Raw genomic sequence first — 13,479 nt, forward strand, 5'->3', positions numbered from 1 at the left:
CTCTGGGATTATTCACATTTGGCACCAACCATGGCACAAAACATTTATCTGATGCCTTTACAATCATAAATCAACACTCCTTAATGTGCTATGACAAGATGGCTTGAAAAATTCTGTTTGCTTGTCTGTCATAATGGCTTTTTTCTCTCCCTAATCATCCTTTTAACATCGCAGCAGGTGAAGAGGACTCAGCAGAGAGCTCACTGGCTAAGGAGCTTTTAAAACTTTCCCAGGTTAGTGAGAGGCTGTAGGGCTCCATTAGCAATAAAACTCATGGAAATGCTCTCCTAATGGGGGCCTAGGGAAGGAACTGCAGCAGCAGCTCACTGAGATCTCTGATGCTCCTGTTCTCACTGCCAATAGGTTGGCTATTGAGCCCAGAACTCCAGCTACCTCAGGGAATGCTTCACAAATTTGGCCAAAAAAGCCCACAGGACAGATATTGATAAGAGAGCTGCCTGACACCCATGTGCACATTGGGGATGTTTCTGGTTTATCAGATTGCAAAATCCATCTGCAGCAGACAAACACCTTGTCTGCACTGGATTACTGCATGCCAGCTGATGGAAGGGAACTTAACCACTCTGAAGTGACTATCTGGATTTGCCTGGCCACACCCTGAAATTCTTCCATGACTCAATGAAAAAAATGAAAGAAAGCAGGATCACAGCTCAGCTTTCTAGTGCTGGAGAAGGAGGACTGTAGTGAAAGCAGATGGACTGGAATTTGATGACGCTCTTGAATGTCTGTACCACTGAAGATGCTCATATCTCCTGGGGAGTGAGAGCTGACTCTGCCCTCTATCACATAACCTGTACTGTATCCCAGCTGGGAGTCTCACCAGATGGAATTTTTTTGGTTTATCTTCACATTTGCTGAGCCACAAGGCAAAGGGTTGGCTTCTCCTCCTGACCCCAGGCAAACTCTGTCCCTTACTCCGTGTCCAACCACGGCTCCTGGTTCCCCCCTCTGGAGCCAGTTACCACTGTGCCCTGGGATCTGAAAGCCCTTGTGGTTAATTAATTAGGGTTAATCACCCTAATTCCCGTTTGGAGCTGCAGTGCTGAGCGATGCCAGATGCACAAACTGACAGCAGTGTTCACATGGAGCACCTGGAGGTGGGGAGATGGACATTGCACACGATTCCTGAGAGAAACTGGCTGGAATTAACACACATTTTCATTTGTTGCTGCTTGGTTATACACCCTGTGAGGCCAGAGGGCTAAAGTGGAAATGGAAGCTGTTATTAGAGGGGAACTGCCATCAGCTTTTGTGGCCTGGGGACACAGTTCCTCGGTTCTTTCTGCTGTCCTCTACAAGGCCAGGGAAGTGCATGCTTAGCTTTAATGAGTGTTTTGTGTGTGCATGTGCATGTGTGTGAGTTACCAGTACCCTGCCCTGCTGGAAAACCCCATCCAGCTTGTCCCATGGGACATGTGAGGGAGTCGAGTGGGTGTCTTTTATTTGTGTTCTTGCATGAGGTCCTTAAGGTTTCTGCTGAATCCTAGAGAGACTGAACAAAACTGTTACAGATCCTAATTGAACCTGGCCAATTAGCCAAGCTCTGCATTCACACGAAGGTCCAGAAACAATGCTTCTTGTTGCCTGCATGCAGGCAGGCACAGACTGTGCTCCAGCAGCCTGTCCACACACAGCAATGAGAAAGGATTGTCTGCCTCTCTTCTGCTAGCTGCCTGCAAAGGGCAGAGAGGAAGGCTGGTCATGTTGGAACAAGAGCACCCAAATTACCAGGGCATTGTTGTCAGGGAACAAAAAATAATAACTTCTGCTGGCAAGAACAGGGCTGGGGTGGAGGTTGCTGGCCCCCCGCCCTTGCTGCAGGGGGGAAAATCTAAGATAGTTAAAATAGCCAGAATCAGGTTTCCAGGCACTGAGGCTTTCACAAAGAAGTGAAGAGGTTGTTCTCCTAAATCCTCTTTCTCCTGTCTCACTTCTGCTTCCATTTAGCCTTTTTTTTCCCTTCTCCTCCTACCACCCCAGCTCTGACCCTGCTGTGCATTACTCCATGTGTGTTATGTTGATTTGGGGAGCAACCATCCCTGGGCCTAAAGAGCAGGATGTCCTTTCTTGTAGAGAAATGCAGGGAACCTCAGACAGCCAGGGGAAGCCAATTGACACTGCACCCAGCAGAGGAAACAGCAGAAGAACAAGCACTAGATAAGAGCTGGAGACAAATAATCCAGAGTAAAAGGATTCTTTCAGCAGGATGAATGGCTTCATCCTGACTCTTCCTGCCACAGCCTCCCAGTTCCTCCTGGTCCTGTCTGGACTCGAACCCCTTCACATCAAATCCTGAACAAAACAAGCTGAAAACTCTTCCAGCAGAAGAATACCCCAAACCCTACTATCTGCCCATCTCTCCACGTAGCTATCTAGCCCTGTCTCCCACAAACACTGCTGCACACCAGCTGCCAGGCTGGGCTGGAGAGATTCCATCGCCCATGGCACAGAGCTTTCATCTCAGTGCACAGTTTTGTTCCTTCTTCTCATCAGCCTTTCATGTATTTCCCCCCTTTTTCTCCACCCTCTTTAAAGAACTGAAAGCTTGAAGATCTTAGAGCCTTTCTGTGGTAGTTTGGGAATGCTGGAGGAGCCCAGGACAGGCACCATGGCTGCTCTGGCTCCCTGCAAGGCCCCAGGAGAAGTCAAGGGGCCTTGCTGGCTGTGCCTCACTGGCCAATCCACCCCCATGTCAAGGTACTGAGTCAAACACACAACCAGGAACCAAATTAGGTTACTTACAGCAGTGTGTCACCCTGCCCTAAATGGTTATCCTGCAGGGTTACTCAGGGTGTAGGTACACCTGCTGTAGCAGGACATCAGGACCTTAATTCCTATTAGGACACAGGATGAGAACAAGCTTTCTCCTCCTCCTCTCCCTTTGCCAAGAGGCCACTACCAGGCACATCCCACCTAGGAGAGACCCAGAGTGACCTCTGGCCCTCTTGTGCTCTGGCTTATTTCAGTGCCAGTGTGACTTATTTGTCTGTCCTTTGGTGACAATGACCATGTGGGATAGGTGAAAAGGAGATGTCTTGATCACAGTCTTCTGCCCTGCAGTAGGATAACCTTTTTTTTTAAAATACAATCCTGCACTAATGGAGATGACCAGCAGTTCATCTTCCAGTGCTGCAGTACCAAGTTAAGACCAAAGATTATTGTTTTATTATACTTAATAGAGCAACTAGCCTGCAGAATGAAAACACCACTGGGTTTCCAATAAGCTGCCTAGGGCCCCGAACGTTAGACAAACTCTGATATTCCTTCTGGCAGCAGCAGAAATGACTTCTCTTTAGACACTGAAAACGTGAGGTTATAACTGCTCAGTTTATGCCAATGTTCACAGGTAATTATAGGTTCTTTTGGGTGACATGCAAGTAAAATAATGGATAACTGAATCTTCATCAGACTTGGAGGCAGGACCTTAAACAACCTCCAAGCCCAGGGTTTAAAGAAGAGACCTCCAGCAAGAGATAAGATCAGCCCATGGGTTTCTTTCAGAACTGACAAACTTATCACTCTTCTCATGCAAATCATCTGAGTATAGGGAGAGATGGAGAGGAGATGACTCATATCTGAGAGCTTTTTTTGTCTAAGATGGGGATTAATGGGCTGGCTTAGAGGTGAGGTGTCTCATTAGCAAACATCTGGATTTTGCCAGAGTCACTCATTTTGCTATGGAACATGACAGCCCTGGAGAGTGACTTTGCAGGGCTGCACTCATACTGGGCTGAAAGTTTTGCCTGCAGCATAAAGGCTGAATTTCCTGCAGGTGCATGGCAGCTCAGCTGAAGAGGGGAGCCAGTTTGGTGTCCTGATAGCCATCCTGCTCCACATCCCATCAAAAAGGCAGTGGTTTTATGCAACAGGGCTTCTGAAGGAACATTTCTGTTGAACCCTGCATTGTGCAAGCTGTCCTGGGGCTGGGTTGTGCATAGCTGTTTGGATTATGTGGGAAAGTTGGATGCAGAGAAATGTCCTGACAGGACTAAAAAGCTTCTGGCAGCACAGACAGCTACAGCTGTGCGCAGCAGTGGTCACAGCTAGCTGACATCTCCAGGTGCATTTATACAGTGCCATGTAAACACACCCTGTGAGGTTCTTGTGACAAAAAGATTTTAGTATTTCATAATAATAATTTCTTTCTTCCATTCCCCTCCCTAGCAGCTGTAGAGCACTGCCAGAGAGCCATTACACCACTGGTAACACTTGGCTGAGAGCAGCTCTAGCCTTTTTCAATACATCCAGATCCCCATCTGAGAGCAAGCTTCCATCCCGCTGCAGTAGCTGAACTGCTTTTATCATCTCCAGGAGATCAAAGTCATGCAATTAATCCTCTCCCATACTCAGGCTCTGTGCCCTCCCTTCCCTCTTCTCCCAGGAGCTGATGGCATGAAGGGCTCGGCACAGCTTTCCTTGCCAGACTGGCCCAATGTCAGCTCTGCTGGGATAGTTTGAGGAAGCTGTTTACACAAAACATCAGCGGGTTTTTGATGGCTCTGAAAGATCTGGTAAATAATCCTCAGATGAAAGATATAGTCTAGCAAGATGGCAGAAGAGGCTTACTACACTTACTACACTAATAGTGCTGGAGAATGGGTGGAGCCTTTAAGTGCAGTGGAATTCATTTTTGTTAATCCTGCCTGGGTCTGTCAGGAACAGTCACCTCCAGAAGGGTGTTCCCTGTGCAACAGGGCAGTTGTTTATAAGGGGGAAGATTAAAAGCAACCGTTTAAGGCTTTGAAAGCAGCACATTTGTGTCATTCTAAGAGCCATCTGGATGCAAATCACAGCCCTCAGGTTGAGGGTTTCAATCCTCAGACTCCCCACTGAGTGTATTTGGAGACTGGGACTTCTGCTGCAGTAGGAAAGTATCACAAAGGCAGCTGTGTGGGCTATTTATATTGAATATGCAACATCCTCTGGGCACTTGGAAGCCTCAAAGATAGATGCTGTGCTGGGTCAGTCTTACCTGTAATGAGGTTAATGCTGAAGAGTCCTTGAGGATTTCCAGTTAGGATGTGAAAAGTTAATTTTCCCTCTGAGCTGGAGTCTGGATCAAAGGCATCAAGCTGAAGGACAGATGTGTTTGGTGGGGAATTCTCCATCACAGAGGCATAGAAGACAGGTCTGGACATCTGAGGAGGGTTGTCATTGGTATCGGTGACTTCAATATAAATTTCAGTGACAGAGGACAGAGGAACTGTTCCCAGGTCAAGGGCTAGCACTGTCAGCCAGTAGTGAGATGTTGCCTCTCGGTCCAGTGATCCTATGGTCCGGATGGTGCCTAGGAGAAGGACAGAGAATGTTTGTGAGGGATTTAAGGAACTCAGATGACAGAACAGTCTCAAGTCTGCTTCCTGCTCTTTGCACACACAAACTCTCACAGCCACCTTGCCAGGCTGTGAGATTCTGTGGAAGGTGAGGGCTTGCTTCTGCTGAGGGTAAGTTTTGGTACACACGAGAACAAGAACACCTCAGTATTTTGGGGAGGACAGACATTGATTTGCTGTTATTTTAAGGAGAAAACCCCCTGCTTGTTCCTACCCAGATCCAGGGATAGACTTAGCAAATCCCTGCACAATCAAGAAAGGCTTGAATGCATAGAACATTGTCCACAGCCAGGCCAAACACAGCAGGCAGTTTAAACCTTCAAGGTACACTATGAAATAAGGATGTCCTTACCTGTGTCCTTTTCGATGTGGAACACAGACAGGCCAGTGCCTTCTCGGAGGAAATACTGAACCTCTCCATCTTTGCCCCTGTCGATGTCCTTTGCCGTGACCATCATCACCGACGTGCCCTTAGGGCTGTTCTCCTGCACCCAGCCTTTGAAGACAAAGGAGGCAAAGCGTGGGGGGTTCAAGTTCTCGTTGACATCAATGACGTTCACTTCCAGGTGGCAGAGGGAAGAGCGAGAGAAGGGCTTCCCACCGTCACTGACCTGCACGGTTAGATTGTAAGAGTCTCTCTTCTCATAGTCCAGCTCCTTCTCCAAACGGAGCGCCCCGGTCAGCTTATCCACATGAAACATCATCTCCTCATTGTTAATGAGGCTGTACCTCACCTCCCCCCCAGAGCCAGCATCAGGGTCAAAAGCCTCCAGAAACAGGAGAACGGTCCCCACGGGCAGGTCTTCGGGGACCTTCACACTGTTGAGGGCTGGGAGGCACTGTGGGGTGTTGTCATTTACATCCTCCAGAGTCACGATGAGGTCTGTAACAGAGAATAGCTGGAAGCCTGTTTTGGGCTGGTCCCTAGCTTCTATTTTCAGCACATAGCAAGGCCACAATTCTCTATCTAGAGCACCAGTAACGGTCACTTCTCCAGTGACACTGTTAATGGCAAACTTGTCCGTGGGGGTTAGGAGGGAGTATTTTACTCTCCCATTGTCATCTGTATCAGCATCTTCTGCTTTCAGTTGAGCTATTGTTGTCCCTGCTGCTACATGTTCTGGTATTGCCACCCAATAGGCACCTTGAGGGAATTTAGGAGTATTATCATTGGTATCCAACACATTCACAGCCAATAGTTTCCAAGATGATTTTTGTGGTGTGCCAAGGTCGTACACAGTAATGTTAAGAATGTAGAAGCTGGTTTGTTCATGATCTAAAGGAGAAAGGACTTGAAGGAGACCCAGTTCCAGGTCAATTGTAAAGCAGCTGTCATCATTTCCATCTGAGATCACATAGACCAATTTCCCATTAAAACCAGTGTCAGGATCAATGGCTGACAGGTCAGCAATAGTTGAGTTGATGGGAACAGTCTCTATGATATCAATAGATCGTGGAAAGCTGTCATCAAACTTAGGAGCATTATGGTTTATAAGGTGCAAGTTCAGAGATGTTTCATCATCCTGCCCATGGCCTTGAGACTGAGACTCGATGGAGTGTATGATGGTTTCTGTCAGTTGCTTCAAGACTCCTGTTTCCTCACACTGCATTTTGACGGGGAGACCTTGGCTGACCACAGTGATGTTTACAGATGTTGGCAAAGCGTAGTTCTCTCCATCTGTTGCAGTTATTTTCAAAGAGTAGAAAAGTGGCTGTTCAGAAGGAAGATCTCGCAGAGATATTCTAAGGGATATTACTCCAGAGATGGGATTCAGTTCAAAATGCTGTAACTCGTTGCCAGACTTGATTTCGTATTTGATATGCTGCAGCTCATCACTGTCGATTGCAGAGACTGTGGCCACAGGGCTCCCAACTGGAAAGTCCCGTGGGATGGTGCCACTGCAGCTCGCCTTCTCGAACACAGGAGCGTTGTCATTGACGTTGCTCAGCGTGAGGGAGACGTACACCTCTGTCTCGTGGCGGAAGGGTGAGCCCCAATCCGACGCCCAGACTCGCAGGTGGTACCACCTCTGCATCAGCTCATAGTCCATCGACTTGGAGGTGGAAATGACACCAGAATAGGAGTCAATGACAAAGGGAACTGATTTCTGGTTGGCTATGCTGTAGGTGACAAAACCATTGTCTCCTTTATCTTCATCTGTAGCCCTTACTGTTAAGACACTGGTACCAGGAGGAGCATTTTCATCAAAGGCCCCATGGTATGAAGACTGAGTGAAACTTGGAGCGTGATTGTTGCAGTCAGTGACGTCAATGAGAACAGTTGTGGATGTGTGACTGTTACTGGTTGTAACTTCAAGCTCAAAACTAGACTGCTCGTGGAAGTCCATTGCTCTGACTGTAGTTATCAGTCCAGTGTGAGGATTGATCTTAAAGCCTGAGCTGTCAGGAGTAGGTCTCAAAATGTATTTAAGATTTGGGAAAACTGGTGTGATCTTCACCATGACAACTTGGCTTCCAACTGGGGAAAATTCACTGAGCTGGACCCGGTACACTTCCTTCTCAAACCTGGCAGAAACGTACTTGGCAGGAGGTATGTGGACAACTCTGACAGGAGAGAACAGTGGTGGCTTGCTCTTGTCCTTGGCTTGCACACTGAGGTTGAAACCAAATGGGTGAAGTAACCAGTTTATCTCTTTGTTTGACACAATCATGAACTCGGTGCTCCCAAAGTAGGATTTGATGACTTTGAAATGTCTTCCTGGATCTCCATCCACAAACTCAACTGAATCAATCCCGGCTTCTGAGTCACCACTTTCTACAGAGAGAGTTGCATAGATAAAGTCTTCATCTGAGTCAGGCGATGTCACCTTCACTGAGGAGATAGAGGGGGGTTTCCTGGCAGATGGCTCCACTTGGATTGTGAGACTAGCCAAGTTCCCAAAGCCATTCCCCTCCGTGATCTTCCTCATTCTGTCCACAGCCAAAACCTGCAGGTTATGCCTGCCCCGGTGGGTGCTGTTCAGCCTGCCTGAGACCAGAACTGCCCCCGTGGTGGGGTGCACAGTGAACAGGGTGGACTTGGTGTTGAGGGCATAGTAGAACTCAGCGTTCTGGCCAGCGTCAGCATCCGTGGCACTGAGCGTGCTGATCACTGTTTTCAGAGGAGTGTCTTCTCTGATGGACACTTTGTAGGAAGGGGGTGAAAAGAGAGGTTTCAAGTCATTCCTGTCCAGAATATGGATCAAGACTTTGGCCCAGGCTTCATAGGGAAAGGTGCTCTCTGTGGCCTTGATCATTAACATGTAACTGTCTTTGACCTCACGGTTTAAAAGTGCTGTGTTGCTGCTCCTGGTTCTTATTCTCAAGAAGCAGAAATCCCCAATGACATGCTCCTCTGTTTTAAACAGACCACTGTTGTCCCCAGAAGCTATTCTGTACCTGATGTCCCACTCAGGCTCTCTCTTGTAAATACCCATCTTGACATAGCTCTCCACGTAGGTCTTGGGGGCTGAATTCTCATAGATGGTGGCATTGTAGAAGAAGTGGGTGAAGTGCAGAGGGGAAGTGCTGCTCTTCCCACAGCTCGCCTTGTAGACCACACAATGCATCAGGAAAACAGCAACACTCAGGAAGTGACTCCTGATGGAGACTTCCATGGTGCGGTGTCTCCTCGAGCCCTGCAGGTACCAAAGGAAGAATATTGGTAATTTTCATTCAGGTCACTGTTTTACAGAAAAAAAAAGTCTGCAAGGGCTCAGCCTCACCTCCCTGCTCTGTCTACCCTGACCTTTATTGATACAATTGTTAGCTCAGCTCCTCTTCCCCCTGTCCCAGTGAGAGACCTGTCCTGCCACATCCCTATGCTGGCTCAGATTTCTTCACTTTCTCTGCTTCAGTTTCTGCCTTCATGGAGGGCAAAATGTGCAAAGTCATGCAGGATGCTCTGATCAGGCTGACTTGCTGTTCTGTGAACAATCTTGCCCTCTCTTCATTCTGCTTTCTCCTAAGTCAAACAGCCTATCTAAACTCTCCACACCCAATCCAAACTACCTCATTTTGTTTCTTCAGCTTCCCTTCTGCATCTTAACTTCTGTCTGAAGTTTCTGCTAAGTGTATTCGAGAGTCAAAATACAAACTGGTTGATGTGCCTCTCTGTGGTTTGTCTTCCCCTTTCTCTCCCTGTGCCACAGGATGTGTTGTCCTTCCCCAGTAATGATGGGGAACACATGCTATGTTGTATAAACTCCTTCTGAATGTGCAGCTCCGTGATGTGGCCTTTCCAACAGCTTTTGCTCAGTTTCTGGTCAAGTTCTATCTCAATTACCTCAAAGTTCTTGTAACTCACAGGCCTGACCCTGCCGCCTCCTCTGTGTTGACTGAAGGAGCAGGTTCCCAGCAAGACACTTTGCCCATGTCACCCTCAGCCTCTGAGCAGTCTCTCTGGTTTGTGCCTTGTCCTGGCAAAGCCCCAGGGTCAGGATTGCTGTGGAGGATCTGCCATCCATGACCACCTGCCACCAGCAGCTTCTCCACGAGCAGCTGCGGCTCCCCGGTTTGTCTCTGTGAGCAAGGTGCATCAAAGAAGGAACTGGGGAGCACCCATGTGATTAACAGGGATGTAACTTTATTAGGGAGCTTTGCAGAGCTTGTTAAAGGATCAAGGCCTGTTCTTTTCAAAAGCTAAGTGGATGCTGCTGTGTGTGCAGTTAGGGGTTGAAACCAGGGATAAGCTAAATATAGGTGCATATATTTCCCCCAGATATCCTAGGAGATCTTTATCTAGAACTGTTTCTTCCTGTTTTAAATTTAAATTATATATCAAGTACCTGCCAGTCATTTGGCACATTCCTAATTTAAACAGGGAAGACTTGTTTTTCCAGACACTTTTTCAAGACTCATCTCTTTAAGAACCAGAACTAGTTCAATTTGTAACTCAAGTTGAATGCTAGGAACAAATTGTTAGAGCCCAACTAACAGTATGTGTCATATTCTCTCACTGAGATATCTAATTACTGATAAATACAAAGCTATGAATTTCGTATTTGCTCAAATCCTTCTCTCCTTGGTAAATAGGTGCCAACCACCCAAAAATCTCTCTGTGGCCATTCCTTTTTGAAATGAATGGGCTGACGTTTCACTACCAGAAGTCGGAGAGAAATCAACACAAATCAGTTTTGACAAAATTCAGACTCATTTTTTCACGCCATCATCTCACTTCTAGGACACACAACATAGTCCCAAATGTGCTGCAAATTAAGGAAAAGCTAGGAGGGCAGAGATGGGTGACCCAAAAAGGCATGTGGCTCCTTCTGAGAAGTTGAAAACCATGTTCTTAAAAGCTCTGCTTGTTGCTTGTTACTTAACAGCGCTTCAGAGCTGTGCAGCATGCAGGGACTTGCCTTGAGCTACTCCCTTCCAACATTTTCAACTGCTGAACTCGGAGAGAAGACGCTCGCAGGCTGCGCACGCGTGTCTGCAGCACTGGGAGCAGGGCCATCCACACAGCCCAGAGTGGAGTAAGAGCAGAATAAACCAGCAACCAAACCAGAGCTGTTCCACCAACAGCAGACTTAATGAAGCAGATCGCTTTGTATCTGGGCTAATTGACTTTTTAATTGAATTGTACTGAAACGGCAATGTGAACTCATCTCTCATAAGACATCAGAGAACCCACAAAGCACAGACGTTATGAACTCCACAACCACAAGAAAAGCTGGATCCAGAGCACATGCCTTCCTGGGCACCAGCAATTCAATATGGGAGGATAACCTCGAGCAAGGAGTGGGTTTTCTGGCATTTAACAAGATGCAAGCTGTCGTCTGAATCCCTCCTGGAATGTACTTAACCTCCCTTTTCCCTGTGTATTTCCTGACATCTAAGAAGGGCTTCACTTAACATTGCTGTTTTTTCCCTCTGTGTTAGCAGGGTTTTACTCCTCTGTCCAGGTAATTATTTTGCAAAACCTGTTGTGACCTCAATATTTCTTAGAGCTTTGCTCTCAATTACAAGCTGGACTGAAAGCAATCAATGGCTTCAGCAGTTATTATGAGGGATGGAGAGCTACTACACATCTGGGGCATGAGGCAGAAGCCTCATTTCCTCTGGAAATGATCTGGAACTTTGAAAGGCACAGTCAAAACTTAGGGAGAACTGTCTAGGAGGCATCACCATCAACTTTTCAAGAGTTTCTCTTTGTGTCAGACCATGCTCAATTGAACATAAGCCCAGAGAGTCTGTGTGCCCTGACAGCAACTTTCCATCCTGGGCCTGGAATCATCACCTATTACCTGCAGAAGTTTCTCCTTTAGTAGGATGCACTGGGAAGCAATCATGCTCTGGAAGTCTTGTTTCTCTTTCTCCAGCATAGTTTTACTGCAATTTGAAGTGTAATAGATCTCCCAGGAGATGACTGTGCTGTCCCTGTCTGTCCTCTGCTTCTGGAATCATTTATGCCACAGTCACAACACAAAACTATCCAGAACTGGGACTAGGACATTTCCAAGGGACGGAATGGAAAGGTGAAGCCTAACAGAAAAATGAGGGACAGTGCTCTGAAGAGAGAGGAAATCTGGTGAATTGGCTCAGCTCCAGGGAAAATCCTGTTGGGGCTGACCCTGGAAGATGACAGGAATAAACCAGCAGAAATTAGGTGGGTTTCTACGAGTTTTGTTCTGTGGGTGGAAAACTGTGCATAGCATGAAACCAGCAAAAAAAAAAAATCAATTTGCTGGCCCTTACTCCCAAATGTAGGTGGCTACCAAGAAGGGGCAGCACTGCCAAGCTCAGGGGTCCTTGCCATGGAATTCAAGGATCTCCACATGGAAACTGGGTGAAATCAAACAGATTTTTTCATGCAGATTAAGAGAACCATTCCTCCTGTTTATCTGAGCTGTGTTACCCCATGCCCTTGTGCTGGCAGTAATTAGAGCACGATCCATGGGACCTGTGGCAAGGGCCATACACACTTCAGGGCTGCCACATCAGCTGCAAGCATTTAGCACTTGAACACCCTCATCTGCCTCTGGTCTCTTCATCTCAAGGGATCATTTATTTCTACTCTGAGGCTGCACTCCTCTCCATGGCCTGCTGGAGCTGGTTGCACACGGGGAGGGAGGCAGCAGTGCCTCCATGCTCCAAGCCCACGGTGGGATGGAGTGTGGAAGGCAGGGCACGCTCCCGACTGAGGGAAATACCAGGGCATCATTATGTGGTGATTCAGCCTCCTCTCCTAATCACCAGGTGAGGATCAGAGAGCCTGGGGGGGCTTCGCCCTCAGCCCTGTAGATGCAAACTCCCCACAAAGCCAGTAAACAGTGGCTGTATCTCTAATCAGAGCCTGAGCGCGCGTCTAAATTTAACATCCAAATTGTGAACCTCTGTCAAAGACATGCCCAAATCTGTCGGCTTGAAGTGAGGGAACAAACAGGGTGCTGAGATTCAAAGTGTGTGCGTGGGGAGACCGTGGAGATGGGGGATTGGTGCAGGAAAAGGCTATTCTGGCTAGCTGGGTTATGGCCAGGGGGTTCTCTGGGGGCCCTCCCAGGGGTCTCCTGCAATGTGTGGGCTGCTGTGTTTGTTGGTCATATCACAGAAAAGCGCTGCAGCCTGCCAGGAAGCAGGTGTGGCCCCAGCCCCACCTTTTGATTCCCTCCAAGAGGAGCATTTAAAAGCAATAAAAACCCAAAACACAAAACAAAGCGCGTGCTGAGTGCACCCAGAGCAGCATTCCCCTCGTGAGCTGTGGTGGGGGCTTGGCCCAAGGTTTTGAGATCAGAAGATTAAAGAAAAATCATCATTTTCACTGGGAAATAAGGACAAATGTTCCCTTACTACTCTTTTGCCAGCATGTATTCCAAGTTCTCTTTCTTCCCTCACCTCCCTCCATTTTCTCTTCCTTTTTTCTTCAATACAAGAAACAGCCTCTTGCCCAGGATAAAGACCAAGCAAAATCAACCCCAAACACATCAACTTCCTTGTCAGAGGGTGCAAGAACGGGGAAAGACAGGAGATGAGATTGGCTGTTCAAGTAATTAGTCCAATGATACATTTCAATGGTCACTGTGAAACAGAGAGCAAAGGGAGTAAATCCTGTAAAATGGTGAGTGTAAGATTTTGGGGAAGGTAAGAGATGGGAGGGACACTGTTCTTCTGGCCTGGTGGAGCA

At 47.4% G+C, this 13,479-nt stretch overlaps 1 protein-coding gene across 1 annotated transcript in view; it reads right to left on the bottom strand.

Annotated features, from left to right (window-relative positions):
- The window catches only part of FAT2 (FAT atypical cadherin 2), a 55,736-nt gene that overhangs the window by 35,279 nt on the left and 6,978 nt on the right, over positions 1-13,479 (bottom strand). Inside the window, exons 2-3 of the mRNA XM_033072811.1 lie at positions 5,707-8,992; positions 4,994-5,308 (exon numbers count right to left, since the gene is read on the bottom strand). Coding sequence (XP_032928702.1) covers positions 4,994-5,308; positions 5,707-8,971 — 3,580 coding nt within the window. The 5' untranslated portion in view covers positions 8,972-8,992. The remainder of the gene's footprint in view (positions 1-4,993; positions 5,309-5,706; positions 8,993-13,479) is intronic.

This window comes from Catharus ustulatus, chromosome 15 (assembly GCF_009819885.2).
Source record: "Catharus ustulatus isolate bCatUst1 chromosome 15, bCatUst1.pri.v2, whole genome shotgun sequence".
Lineage (NCBI taxonomy): Eukaryota > Metazoa > Chordata > Aves > Passeriformes > Turdidae > Catharus > Catharus ustulatus.